Source organism: Arvicanthis niloticus, chromosome 5, assembly GCF_011762505.2.
Source record: "Arvicanthis niloticus isolate mArvNil1 chromosome 5, mArvNil1.pat.X, whole genome shotgun sequence".
Taxonomy (NCBI): domain Eukaryota; kingdom Metazoa; phylum Chordata; class Mammalia; order Rodentia; family Muridae; genus Arvicanthis; species Arvicanthis niloticus.
The window spans coordinates 67411567-67426396 of record NC_047662.1 but is presented as its reverse complement, the minus strand read 5'-3'; the positions used below and the strand labels follow the sequence as shown (position 1 = coordinate 67426396).

Below are 14830 nucleotides of genomic sequence, written 5' to 3'. Positions count from 1 at the left end.
TTATACATAGTCCAATTATGCCTTTAAAACTCACTCTATGTATACTCCTTAATCTGGATAAACCATAGTTGTTCCACTAACTGAGTGAATAGATTCTTTATCTCTCAATCAAAGAGAACAAAACTGCTGTAGGTACCAAAGCAACATCTGTTCGTCATTACAAAAGTAAATAAATAAATTCATCCTGTGACAGTGGCTTCAAGGCCAAAAGTGATTGGTTCTTTGGCTTTTAACACTGTTACCAACCAGGACTACAGGGTGTCAAGTAAACATAGATGAAGTCATTAAGTTGAAGCAGGAACCAAAGTAAAATACTTCACCGATTAGTCTTAGGTCACTAAAACAGTGAGAGGTATTGGACGAATGGCTTAATCCATGCAATTACTAATTGATGCTCATTTCATAATGAATGGGGCATTCCAATGTTAGGTCATAGAACGTCAACATTCTAATTATACTAATACTTTCCAGGGGAATCATACGATTGGCCATTCAGATTGACACACTACTTTTCTTTCAAAGATTATAGGTACTGAAACTTGAGCAATACTAGATAGTAGAGAACAAAGGTTTGGTAGGATTATACAAAGTCTGTTGTATAATTAAAGTAGCCATATTGCTACCAGATAGTGATGAGAACATGAAGACCACAAAAAATGGTAATTTAAAAAAATTTGCTTTCAATTACTTTGTACCAGTTTCAGGTGTCACCTGTTATTCTTTTGGTCAAAGGACATTTTTATTGATAAATTACTAACATGCTGATTTTAATATCTTTTCCAGAAACATTCAGGAAGGTATTTCCTCTGCTAAAGAAAAAAAAAAGTCTGAAAGAATTAGGTTTAGATATGTTAGTTAAGTCTAGCTATATTATGTTGCGACTCAACTAGCTGCTTGCTTTCTTGTGGAAAGCATCTCATTCACATCAGTGGACAGAATAAATGAGCATGCTTCAGGTTGAATCTATTAATATCTTAGAACAAAGGAGATGGCATCTGATCAATAGCACTTACATAGCATGAGTAATTTGCTATACGCTGGTCTATGCGATTGACCTACCTTAATATTTTTCATCCTAACAACAAACATTCATGCTTAGCTTATGGATGAAGAGACTGAAGCCTGAAGTCTTGCCCAACTGTACACTAATATTAGGCAGCAGAAGCCCAGGTCTTAGCCACAGGTTTGGAATCCTGGAATCTGTATTCTTTATCATACTCTTTACTTCAGCTCTCTCTCTCTGTGAAAAACATTTCAATTTCATGTTCTTATATTTTCTACTGCAGGTGAATTACATATGATATCCAATGACGTATGGCTGACACTTAAGATGCGCTAGAACTCCTGAACAAGAATAATTCTTGAGCCCAACTTCCACATTAGTAACTGTAACTTATTTATCCAAGGCTAGCTGCTTTCCAGCTGAAAATAATCTGTGCCTTTGTTTTATGTCTGTGCAGATGTGGATATATGACAGTAATTTGCTCTTGAGCCTCCTTTTACAAGGGGCCAGGGTGAAAGTGAAATACACTACATGCTTTATACAGGTCCTGGATTTCTTTGATTTATTTTTCCCATTTTTAATAATCATTATCACCATCTGAATGATCCTATTTGCATGCAAGATGATTTCTAATGATTATAACTATTTGTAATAGTCTGCACCAGAAAGCTCCCTCGCTAGCTCTTACCTGCTATGCAAAGGACCCCAGTGGGCTCTCTGGGAGACACCAAATATCATAAACTGCAGGTGGCTCATAGAATGAATCTAGCTGCAAGCAATAGCACTTCATAGTAATGAAAGAGAAATGTATTTATTTCTTAACTAAGTAGGTAAATAGCCTTCTTTATTGTTAATCCTCAGGGAGCCACACTTTTGAAAATGACATCAAACCGGAGGCCGTCAAACCTCACTGGTTTATATTCAATTGTTTCAGATGGCTTTGCTTCTGGAGGATGCTGGAGTGAGGGTTCACTTTAGCACGCAGAAGTAAAAGTATTTTCCAAGTTTAAAAAAAATGGTATCATATACCAGTAAAGTGCTTAATCTGAAAAAGATTATAGTAATAGTGATTTCAGACAGGAAGAGTCCAGCTGTATAGGGAGCTACCCTGTGCTCTTTTACGACAGAGGCTTCCACACATGATGCTAGAAGGCCTTTCGACAAGGGAACCCAGGCACTTAAAAAGTTACAAAAAAGTCCTTACTTACAACAGTTAAATGTAAATAGGATTTAAAAGGTAACTTTTCCCCCCAATCAGCAAATTAAGCATATTTTTTAAAGCAACTTGATTTGATTTTGCTCATATTTTAGAGCTAAAAAAAACTATGATAGAAAATTGTGAAGATTATTAATTATAAATTAATTAATTACAGGACACACATGCATATATATGTGTGTATATATATGTATATTTACATATACATATATATACACACATATATACTTATGAAGCTATCAGATGTTATTGCCAATTAAAAATATAAAAACATACAGGCCAAGTGTAGTCATTTACGTCCTCCCAGACCATGCCACAGGGAAGCCCACACATTGACTTCTAGCCTTTCTCTAGTCTGTATTCCTCTCCATCCCTGGGCTTCTTTTCAATGCTATTGTTACAAGGGTTACTGCTCCTCTTATTTGCATAAGTGATTCTTCAACTATAGACATTTCCCTACCAAAAAAAAAAATGGTCCTCCAAAATAGTGCCTTTCACAGAGAGGATCACCAAAGGCATACTAAATGAAAGAAATGTGAGTTTGTATAAAAGCCAGGAGACTCTTTCACAAAGGATTTTTCTTAAAAGCAAATACTAGTATTATTTGTACAGTTTTGCTTCTGAAGAAGAGGACTTGTTAATATCAGAATTCTGAAGAGTAAGATGTCAAGGAGTTAAGAATTGCATTTATGACATTAGGCCTTTCACTGAGTTCACATATGCAGAGAACCCCTAAAAATGAAGTAAAGGAGGGAGAGAAAACTCATTTTCTACACTTTCTGATATGCTACATAAATATTATTATTATTCACTGTGTGGAAATTCAACAGGTTTTTGTTTTTAACATTCAACAGGTTTTCTATAACATTTCCTATAAAATACATTCATTTCTAGGCTCTGTTATTTAAATATGACCCGATTCACAGTACACCTAGTTCCAGCTCCTGGATCCCAACAATGAAGTAATGGTGTGTGGGCTGCAATGGAGCTGGACTTCCTCAGCAGAGAATGTGCATGTTTACACGGTGCTTTGCATAAACCATCTTCAAACAAGGTCAGCATTTAGCACGCTTCCTTTAGCAGCAAAGGGTTAACCAGTAAGGTTTGCATTTGAGAATGTTCTGAATCCTGCTCCTCCCTCTCTGGCTCTGCTGCCAAAAACCATCTGACAGGAAACGGAAGATTAAGTTTGTCCTACCTAGGCGAACAAAGAGTGCTCTGAACAGGCTACCACTTTACTGCAGAGCGGGAACTTTGCTAATCCCGCTGGAATCTGCAGTGCTGCTCTGAAAATACCATGGAGAAAGTTGTTCTCTTTCCTCTAACATCTTGTCCCTGGATCATCTCATTTTGGTCACACTGTCCATCCAGAAAGGTTGACGGGAAAGCTCCAGACATAATCATGTGGAAAATGGACATTATTGATTCCTATGGCCCATTGTTCCCCCATGCTAAGTCCCTGAAGTTCAAGTTCAATCTGGAATTACATCATGTCTGGTTTCTCCTGGTTACCAGACGGCTTGAGACGTGACCACAGCTACAGAAAAAACAAACAGCCTTCTTCACGCTTCGGCTCCCCTATCGATTCAAACGTAAACTTTTTTTTTTCTTTCTCTCAAGTATGCTTCAAGTATGGAGCATGGTTAATTTAGAGATTAAGTTCCAAATTAGATTATCTAATGGCATCTTAATGGATTGCTGACCCATTTCCTGTGGGATGGCAGCATGCAAGTCTGGCTGGAATACAATTAATTTCTTAGGAAGTGTTCTGAAGAGTTTGTCTAGATAAAAAGGAAATGTCCAGTTGGACAAATCTTTCTTTATAAATAGAGAAAGGTAGGTGAAAATTACGCCTCAACACAGCTCTCAATAGCCAGATCAGAGACACTGTGTGTTTGTGAAAAACATTTCGGATAATTTTAATAAAATGCCAATGACTTTAGTTTTGCTTTCCTGACAGGTGCAAGTGATACTGATGAGAACAGAAAGTCACTGCTTTCAAGACACTGTTCGGAGCAAAGCACGGCAGCAGCTAGCTGCCCTGTTACCAAACACTGCTCATGTGCAACTTTGGATTTTATAATTCTCAGCCTGGAACCAAGGATTCACCTATGCAGTCTAGCTTGTCAGCATTTCTATTAGTCCTGGAGTGATGCTAGGGCCCAGAACGCTGTATAAGAAGCTGAGCACTTTAGAGCTAACAGCTGAAAAGAAGACTCAGATATGGGAACCCCCGGCTCCCTCCAGGACTGTAGGAACTGCAGCTGCCGGACTGCAGTTGTGTGTTAAGATAAGAAATCCCAAGCAGGAAATGCTAAGCTAGGAGATGTGCCGGGATGGTCCAAGTAATGCTGAAGTAAAAGGTAACTTAATTCTATAGGAACAGGACTGTATATATACATGGATCACACGTGCCACTAATCTGTATACGTAAACATACATATGTGGATAATAGTTTGCAACCTACTGAAAGTTATCCTTAAGTGTTTGGTTTTTAGTCTTTTGATAGAGAACATACATTTTATAAAGAAAGCAGTGTTTCCCAAGAACTATTGAGCATAAACTGCACATGATTGCCCCTTCGTTTTACCCTCCTCCTGACCAGCCAGATCCAAATAACCTTTACTGGCTGCTAAACTTCTCTTGGGAAATCAAGCAACTCTCTGGAATTGCGGTAATAAACGACAATTTCTTACAAAAACACATGTAGAGTAATGACAGGATGAAGCATTCGGCTCACAGAGAGAAACTGGGAACATATGCAACAAGGAAGACCACTGATAAAAGTCTCTTCAGTGCCATTCAATTATGGCATAAGCAGGGAAAAAAGTCCTTCCAATTATTTCAGTAAAATCTTCATTTATTCATTATTTCAGGGGCTGAGCAAATGGCTTGTGTAAACATATCCTTCAGTAACACGCTCATGTTTATTTTAGCCATCTGAAGGCTTCTTCTGTTTATATAAGCCACCAGACACATACAACCACTCACTTGTGGCTTTGCGTTTCTTAAAGGGGTGAAGAGCGAGAAGGGAAAATGAAAAAACGGTAAATCCAGTCTCTCTTCTGCATAATCACCCATCCAGTGCTTTAAAGTTATGTTTGTATTATTCTTAGATCATTGTCCTTCAGCTTTCTTTTTCATTCAATTACTCTGAAAGTGCAAGCAAGAGTCAGGCTAGGGTCTAAAGAGAGCAAGTGATTGTTCTTGGTTTGTACCCACACAATTCACTTGTACGAAAACAACAGAACTTGTGCATGAAAGAGGACAAAGAACAAACACTGCAGTGCCTAGCTAGAGCAATCCATCACCTATCATCCCCCTAGAAGGTGAATCCGTTGATTGACGGACGCGACACCTTCAACATTTTATCCTGTATCAGCCTTAGCACCTAAGCATTTGCTTAGGCAGGAAATTTCACTTTCTCTAGATTTGAGTAAGCCCTTACTTAGCTTTGTGAGTGTGTATACACATGCCACAACACACATACACAGAGACAGAGAGAGAAGGTCTGTGGAACTCGGTCTAAGAGTCAGCTCTGGTGCTGGGGGATTCTGAGCTGGGGATGGATGTGGAAGCAGATCTCTGGCTCACACCGGATGTACACAGCTCCCTGCCATTTTCAGCCCTCCAAAGAACCTACATCTGACATGAAAGCATGTCATGAGGGCAACTGGTCCAGGCAGGAAAGAAAGCAGAGAGGACAAACCAGGCAGCAAAACACACAATTCCAACAAAAAAAAAAAGCAAATCTAAATACGTGCTTTGCTCTCGCCTTCTTATCTACAGCAGTGGTTCTCAGCCTTCCTAATGCTGTGACCCCTTTTATACAGTTCCTCATGTTGTGGTGACCCCCAACCATAAAATTACTTTCATTGCTATTTCATAACTGTCATTTTGCTACTGTAGTGAATTGTAATGTAAATATCTGATATATGGGATATCTGATATGCAACCCCCAAAGGGGTCATAACCCACAGGTTGTGATCTACAGTCTCCATGATTACCTTTATGTATAAACATTTGTGCATATGTGTGTGCGTGCGTGCGTGCGTGCGTGCGTGCGTGTGTGTAAAACAACAAAAAATCAAAGAAAAAGAGGCTATTGAAAGTAGGGGATCATGGGGGATTGGAGAGTGGGTAGCTGGGAGAGGCTAGAGGGAGGAAAGGAAGGGGAAAAGTGATCTAGTTCTATTTGAATTCAAAACATAATCAACACCAACAACCATGACAAAAACAATGAGCAGTTACCACAACAAGCACAAACGTGGCCTGTTCTTTATCTACCATATCAAAGCTCAGTCATTCAACTCTCTGGCTGAACAAACCTATCTTTCCCTAATATTGTCCAACTACTGAGATGACTCTACGCTTTTGGTTATCCCGATCACTCCTGAAAGTGACAGTGATACAAGCAGTTAGGATATTCCTTCTTATTATTCTATTTAAAATCCACCCAAGTTTTAAAAACAACTTCAGGGCACCATTTATAAATCACGTGTAGGCCATCTTGCCTCAAACTCAAGAGACTCACCTGCCTCAGCCTCCCCCCCAACACCCCCCCCCCCCGGCTGGGACTGAAGGCACACTCCACTGTACCCTGAAGTCATGTCTGCCTTTGAAAATGGTAGCAAAGCAAAACAGGTTGCTGTTTCATCTACACGTGTGCATTTTGAACTCTGATACACAGCTGTGACTGGCACAGTACTTAGGACAACATTCCTACCCCCCCCCCCCCGCCCAACTCAGTGAATCCCTGCAGAATGTATAGATACACCTGAAACACCAACTCTGTGCCTTCTTGAAATGGGGAAAGGAATAGATGCAACCCAAAGAGCCCTCCCAGGCTTTGCTGGTCCATCCTCAGAGACGGGGGCGGGGGTGGGGGTGGGGGGGGCGGGTAAATGAAATCAATAAATTCAGGGAGTGCCCTCTCGCTGATTCACTATGATCTAAAGCTGGTTGCTCACATCAACTTTCCTGATGAGAAAGGGAGCTTCAAGATGAACAGTGTTTTTGCAAGGACTGTTAGTGACTGTGGTCACTCTTTCCAGTAAGCAGGTTATCTTTTCTTTTTGGGTATACCAAGTTCTGTTCCAGAACTACTCACACCAAATCACCAAAACTTCACATCACTTTAGTTTCACTGTGCTTTGAAGATACTATCCTAGTCTAGAGTAAGTAAAGACCTATCAGTAAGCTACCTATTACAAAGTTCTGACAGCCAGAATCACATTTAGAAACATGAATAGCTTCCATTTAATTTGTTGTCCTTGTGAACCTGGGCCATTCTGCTGATAGGCAAAGCATGAAGTATAGGACTGTTACTTAATAAACTAATGAAGACATTGTGTTATCAAATCTAATTAAGTTAACTTTAAATAGCTTACTAATTCAGACTCAAGCCGCTTTTATTCATTTTAATTAAGCATCATTAATCATTAAGTCTATTTAAATAGGATACTTCTATCAAGTTTATCTTTCATTTGTAAGTATTTATTATATTTTTTTCTATACTAATGTATGCCTTTTGGGGAAGAACAATATATTTTTTAAAAGATGAGATTACTACCAATATGTAAAAGAGGAAGGTAACTGTAATAACTTAAATGTTAAATTAACTAAATGTTAATGTTAAATTAGGTATTAAGTGGGGCTGGAGATGGCTAAGCAAGTAAAAGCACTTGTTGCTCTTGTTGGGGTTCAATTCCCAGCACCCACCTGGTGGCTCACAATCATTCTTAACTCTGGTTCTAAAGAATCAAATGCCCTCTTCTGACCTCTGCAGGTACCAAGCACACATGTGGTGCACCTATACACATGCAGGCAAAACACTGACATATAAAAAGAATAAATATAATTTTTTAATTAAAAAAATAATCCAGAAAGGCTTCTTAGGTTTTATCTGAGTAAACGGAAACATTTGACTCCATAAGCCCACAATAGGTTCCATCACCCGCTATAGAATTATCTCTTTCATAAATAACATCTCAGCAGCTGGTTTCACACAAACACTAAAAGCAGATGATTTCAGTCAGGGTAAGGATCAAAATTACATTGTCTCTATTATCAAAAACCTCAAGGATTCCCTTACTCCCTGTGTTCATCATGATGTTTAAATACTATACCATAAATTATTTATTTGACACAAGCTGCTCTGAAAAGATAACAACTACCTTATAATTATTTCTTAAAACCAAATCATATGATGATATCAAAACTATTTTCAAATAATTTTCTTAGCCAATCTAATAAAGTCAATTACACCAGTACACAAACAGAAATTAAAAATCTTTAAATTTTCTTCTTTAACTACACAGTCGAATAATCTTTCCACTCCAAAGTCTACTGGTGCTGTGAATGATGGCTAACTTGACTGACTTGAAATTTTCTTCTAGTCTTTTCCCCATTGAAAGATGAATAAATGACACAAAAGAGACTTAGAGTTAGTGAGAGAGGAAAGAGTTGAATGAGAAAATGCATATAATATAGACAAACCAATGTTTTATCCTCAGGTAGCAGAAAAATCTCGCCTAAAGCTGTGATTTTATTTCTAGGCCCTGAAATCTAAATGTCAAATTCCACTCCCCCGACTCCCACAAAAAAAAAAAAAAAAAAAAAAAAAAAAATGTTATAAATTGTCCCAAACGTTTGACAGTATTGGAAAATTCCAATGATCGTTAACATATGCCATAGTCCCAGACTCATTTGATGCTGCATTTAAATAGGAATTAGACAGAGGGGTAGGGAAATCAGGATGGTAAAGCCAAACAACTAAACTTTTAACATATTTTCTGCACAACTAATAAAAAACAAACACTCTAGGCCATGTAATTTTTAAGTGTAAGTGTAGGGTTGGAAATAATTAAAATGTTACCTTTGCCAAGTAATTCCCAATGTATCCTCACTGGTACTGGGGTATAAATGCCTGCCGTTTTGATTCATGGTCCAGTCACAAATCCTCAGCTGTCAATTGAAACCTAGCAGTCAGATATGATCGAGCAGTACTACAGTTTTTAGTATTTAAATGAACACATGCAAACTAGCACTGAACATGGCATTACTCTTACTTTCCCAAGAGGCAACTTAAAGAAAACAAACAGAATTAAAAAAAAAAAAAAAAAACTAAAAACAAAACAAAAAATATTACTCTATAAAGCAAAATTTCCAGACTTTTCCTTAGGGAAAAAAAGTTATTTCAATATGCTTCTCTATTAGTTAAAGCATACAGAGAAACAAGTGCTTAGAACATAACAATTAGCCAGTATTAGAATACAAATTGAGCTGAAATAAAAGAAAACGTTAATAATGTTCAATAGAGAGATTATTTTAGAAAGGAAATAAAAATGCACTTTTTTTTACTATGTGACATATCAAATCATCTGTGCAGAGTGAAATAATCAATATCTGTAAAGCATGCAGTTTGCAAAACAGGAGACATGCAGTTTAGAGGAGAAAAGCCCCGCCCTGTGTTCACCCGGACAGGTAGAGAAGCTGGCCGGCTTCCCATTTTCTATGTTAATAACTGCTTTTTTCCTAAAGTGACATTGTTCAGAAGGAGTCAAAAATGAGCTTGAGTTTTATGTAAAATTCAGAGTCATGACATTGTAAATACTTCCCTGCACTCGAAGAAGGTGGAGAAGGCACTGAACAGGACCTGAGACAAAGTCTCCCTAGGTCTGTACATCAGCTCTGCTCTCTAGGGTGCTTCTCAGTAACCCTATCCAGTTCTGTTTGGTTAACAGCTGCCCTACAGTGCTAGCAGATTTATTGAAAAGATATATTGCTTATTTTTATGCCTAAGAAAGTAAACTTATCTGGCATTGCAGGGGGGCGGTGGTGAGGGCGGGAGCAGACAGACTAGAAGATCGTGGTTTTTAACCTTTGGGGAGGCAGGTTGTAAATAACTGCCTCTCACAGAGAAAGGAGGCTGCCTTGCCGAAAGCCCTAACCTGGCTTGCCCCTCTTCCCTCTTCCATGAGTGTTTCTAGATGGTGACTGCAGCCAAAAAGCCTTTAAACTTGAGACAAATTGCTTTAACTCTGTCCTGAAAACACAGTGCTTTAAAAAGTGGACTATTCCCTGTCTGACTCCAGTTTCTGTACAGCGTAAGAGAGGTCCCAAGGTTTCAGGATGATAGCTCTTGTTCTGAAAATGTAATCTACAATTCTGAAGGGTCCTTTAAACTACTTCGATATTTAAAGTAAAAATAGTTTTTATAAAAAAACTGCAAAAAGTCCCCTCAGGGAGACAGAGGGGGAGATTACAGAGTGCTGGCTGGGTGGGTGGGGTCTGCTCAGCTCAATGCTATAAAGAAGTCACAACAGAAAATAAATACAACAAAAAGTAGGTATTCTGGAAACAGGCCATAATTCATCCAAAGGAGAAAATATATACTTATTCATTGTTAAACAGATGACATAGTTCTGCTGTTTCAAAGAAGAAAATGTATTTAATCTATAGTGTATGAGAAGCAACTTGGTAAGATTTGTTTTTGAGGGGACACTATGGGGGATGTGGACACACAGAATCTCACTATGTAGCTCAGACTGGCCTTGAACATGTCCTCAACCTTCTGAGGACTAGGATTACAGGCCTATCCAGTAGTACAGGGATTAGGGTTGTTTCCTGGTTTGTTTGTTTGCTTTTTAACTTCTCTGAATGGTCCTTCTAAACAGAAATTCAATGTGTTACACTATGCTGTTTATCTTCAGAAATAAGTGAGGCACATTTCAAAATATGAGCCTTAAAAGAGAAGAGCATGACCCCTATGAGGTCACGTCAGGAGCTGCTCACTGGTCCATTCCCCAGGGAATGCCAGTGTTGAGTAAGGTTAGCATTTCAAGAAGCAGGGTGTATGTTCAGGACGCCACACCCAATGCTGCTAACACTACCAACAGGCTAGTGTCTAGGGGACTCTGCTCTCTCTAAAGCAATTCTGACAATTCCACACAAAAACCTTAAGATTTTGAGTGCCACTCACAGGCTACCTCAGAAAAGGCTAGGAGACTACCATCTTTCTGGAAGGATACTTATGCAAATTGGCTAGTTAAATGCAGATTGCTTGTTTTCTATAAGCACTTCTAAAAATTTCAAGTGGGCAATCTTTGACCTCATCCAGAATATTTAAAATCAACATTTTTATTTATTTACTGTTTTACTTTTCTTTCCTACTATACTTTCAAAGAGGTTGAACCAAACTAGATATTTCCATTTATCATTTATGTATATATGCATATATATATGCATACACACTTAAATGTTTTAAAGTTATGTTTTCTCTAAAACAAAAAAAGTTTACATATATACAAAGTGATCAAAGATTATATTTAATAATAATTTAATGCCAAAGAATAGCAAAGTATTAATATTGAATTAACTTTTATTCATTAACAAAAATTATAAAAGAAAATTTGAATGTATTGGTCTATATTATGGGCCAGCAGTGTGTACACTTTCAAGGTGTCTAAGGAGAAAAATATTTGTCCCGGCTTGTATATTATCATGCTTTTGAGCCAAGTTATTACTTAAGCAATAACATATCTTTCTTGCTCTTTTTAAAATTATTATCATTTTTATTAACTATCTTTCAACTAATAAACTATATAATGAAGTATAAGTCTAAAGAGTGTAGGTAAGGGAAATAGTTAAATAACTAAAATAAAAATTAGCTATTACTCACCAAGGATTTCTCTGACAGGCATGTCCAAGAATGTCAGGTTCTTAAGCATTTTACTTAACCAAGACATTCTTTGAGCAAGCAAATTCAAGACAGATCTTCAATACTGACAGACACTAACTAAACGTATTTAAGCTTCTTTAGGAGAACATGTGAAATATTTTATTATGAAGATCAAGGTGCTAAACATAATTTTCTCTTTAAGCTTTAAAGAGATTTTAAATAGTAAGCAATAACCGTTTTTAGATTTAGAGTAGTGACAGTCTACCTCAGTGGTTTTCAACCTGTAGGTCACAATCCCTTTGGGGGTTAAAATACCCTTTTGCAGGGGTTGCATATCAAATACCCTGCATATTGTATATTTATATTATATTCATAACAGTCACAGAATTACAGTTGAAGTCTGAAGTCGCAATGAAATAATTTTATGTTTGGGGATTCCCCATTCATGAAGAACTGTATTAAAGTGTTAGGAAGCATCAGGAAGGCTGGGATCTATTGACCTAGACATTGTTCTGAGAAAGGCTCAGTGCTAGAAAATTCAACTGTCAATTACTTCTAACCAAATTTTAAAGTTGAATTTTAACTGGTACAGAAATATATACCATCTCAATTACATTTTCGTAAGTTCAAAACTTCCATAAGTATGAGTTTTCTAAGTATTTTACTTTATAATATAAAAGGTGATCTCCTATCCCATAGCAGTCAAACTTCTAAGACCACATGCAACTGAGCTTAGAACCTCAGTCTGTTAGTGCCATGTGACTGTGCAGAGGAGGGGCTGGTTCCAATTCTTCTTACACTCAAAAAGTCAGACTTAGTAATATGCACATCTGTACAGAATACATAGCCACATGCTGTTTTACTTATTTAATTTATATGTACCTACCAAAATAAAAGAAGACTGTCTATAAAGCCAAGATGTTAAATCCATTGTGCCCAGTATTCCAAAAAGAAATACAAAATGAAAGAAACAGGGCCACCCCCTCCACCCGCAAAGTGATGGGTATACGGGGATAGGGGTCAAATAGAAAGTATTGCAAACTACTAAAAAAGATGTGAAGATGAAGATGTCTCTACATATGTTCTCAGACTGGAGTTCCTCCTTTTGAAGGGAAACTGTGCCTGCCACAATTCAGATGCTATTGTGTCAAAAAAAAAAAAAAAAAAAAAAAAAAAAAAGATAGGAAGGAAACCATCTGGTTCCTTTCAAATATCTGGACAAGGGGGCTGAAATGTAGCTCAGTCAGGAGAGGAGATGCTTGCCAAGGATATACAAAGCGCTGGGTTTGGTCCCTGGTCCTCAGCACCACATAAAACCAACAATGGTGGTACATGCCAATACTTCCAGCACTTAGGAGGTGGAATCGGGAGGATCAGAAGTTCTAGGTCATCTGCTATCACACAGTGAGTCCAGAGCCAGGTGGAAATCTCAACTGTTTAAGTAATTAAGGTGAAAAATGTGCATAAGCACCAAACACCTAAGTGGAAATACCTTAGATGTTAGACTCAAATAAGTATGCTAAGTTGCTGATAGCCACACAGAATCAATTGGCCTTTAATTCAAGTCTGTATACTCAGATGAAGGCCCTTCATTGTTATTCATAGGGACTTTAGTTATTAAACACATGGCAATTTGGGTAAAAAAAAAAATAAAAGTAAGAAAAATGACCAGCTTTGCCAGATCCAGCAAATATACTAATAGTTGTCCAAGATGACAATAGTTCTCAGCTGACCCATCAAACCATTAAATGTGAAACTGAAGAACCAGCACGAGCAAGATTATCTCGTCCATTTATTTTAGGTTTACAAAACCCTCAAGGGGACACCCTGAGTTGTATGATTTGCGTTCTCTTGAGTTTCCCCATTTCTTCTGATGGCTCAGGGTAACAGACGAGGGGAGGGGAGCAATGGAGGAGTATAAAAAGGATTGTCATTTGAGTGTCCCTGCTTTCCACTCACTGAATAACGTTCTCCTGTTACTATTAACTACCTGCTGTGGAGCAACTGGAAGGAACTGTGGATGGATGCTATGGACCTTTAATGAACAAGGAAAATGATCACAAGGAAACTGTCAAGAATTAAAATCAAGACCACCCTGGTACCTGAAAATCACCGTGTCAACTTCTGAAGCCATGCCTCTTGAGACCTCACAGAACAAAGTTAAATGGGTATGAACAGTCCATGAACGTAATCAAAATCACTGACTGTAAGTAATATGTTAGGGTTGAAAATAAGGGATCCTTTCTTTCAATGGAAGCTACTCAGGCCTATAAATTTTAGGAATTTAGTATTTAGGAATGCTAGAGGCATGTGATCTTTTTCCAAAGGCATGTCCAAAGTCAGACTTGTCCAAGTTCCCATCACAAGGCAAAAGCCAAAGTCCTGACTCCTAAGCCTGGGTTATTACTACACTCTACCTTGCCTACCACTGTCGCACCACATCATGTCTGTAATGTTCCCACGCCACCATGCCTGTTACTGTCCTACCCCACCGTGCCTGTAATGTACCACTCCACCATGCTGTCATTGTCTCTTTCCTATCCTGAGCCCCATGTGCAGCTCAAATTGCTTGTAAATATCATCTTTAGAATTTTCCCACTGAGAGCTTTTAGTTTCAGGAAAGAAGATAATTTCTCCTTGTGTTTTTGTTGATTGAAATTTAAGGCTGCATTAAACATAATTTTATTTTTATATTAATTCAAATACTATATAGAGAGCCTTGTCTTTGGTAACTAGAAAAAGTAAGTAAAAGAATTAATAATAAAAGACAGCCAGATAATGGAAGATTTTATTTTTTCAATTTCAAAACTAGCCCCAAAGCTAAACATTTGCATAGCCATTAGTTTGACTAAAACTTCCTTTAAATATGTTTCCTTTTCAGCAGGCATATGTGAAAAGTGACCTCTTACCATTTACATACCTACCCAGA

The 14830-nt window shown here is 37.8% G+C and overlaps 1 protein-coding gene across 7 annotated transcripts in view; it reads right to left on the bottom strand.

Moving 5' to 3' along the window:
- Nfib (nuclear factor I B) overlaps positions 1–14830 on the bottom strand; it is a 215235-nt gene that overhangs the window by 10844 nt on the left and 189561 nt on the right. For 4 of the 7 annotated variants that reach the window (XM_034501630.2, XM_034501631.2, XM_076934724.1 and 1 more), the window contains one exon: positions 9097–9185. The exons of the other annotated variants lie outside the window; for them this stretch is intronic. In XM_034501630.2, the coding sequence (XP_034357521.1) occupies positions 9097–9185 (89 nt within the window). The remainder of the gene's footprint in view (positions 1–9096; positions 9186–14830) is intronic. 7 annotated transcript variants of the gene reach the window in all.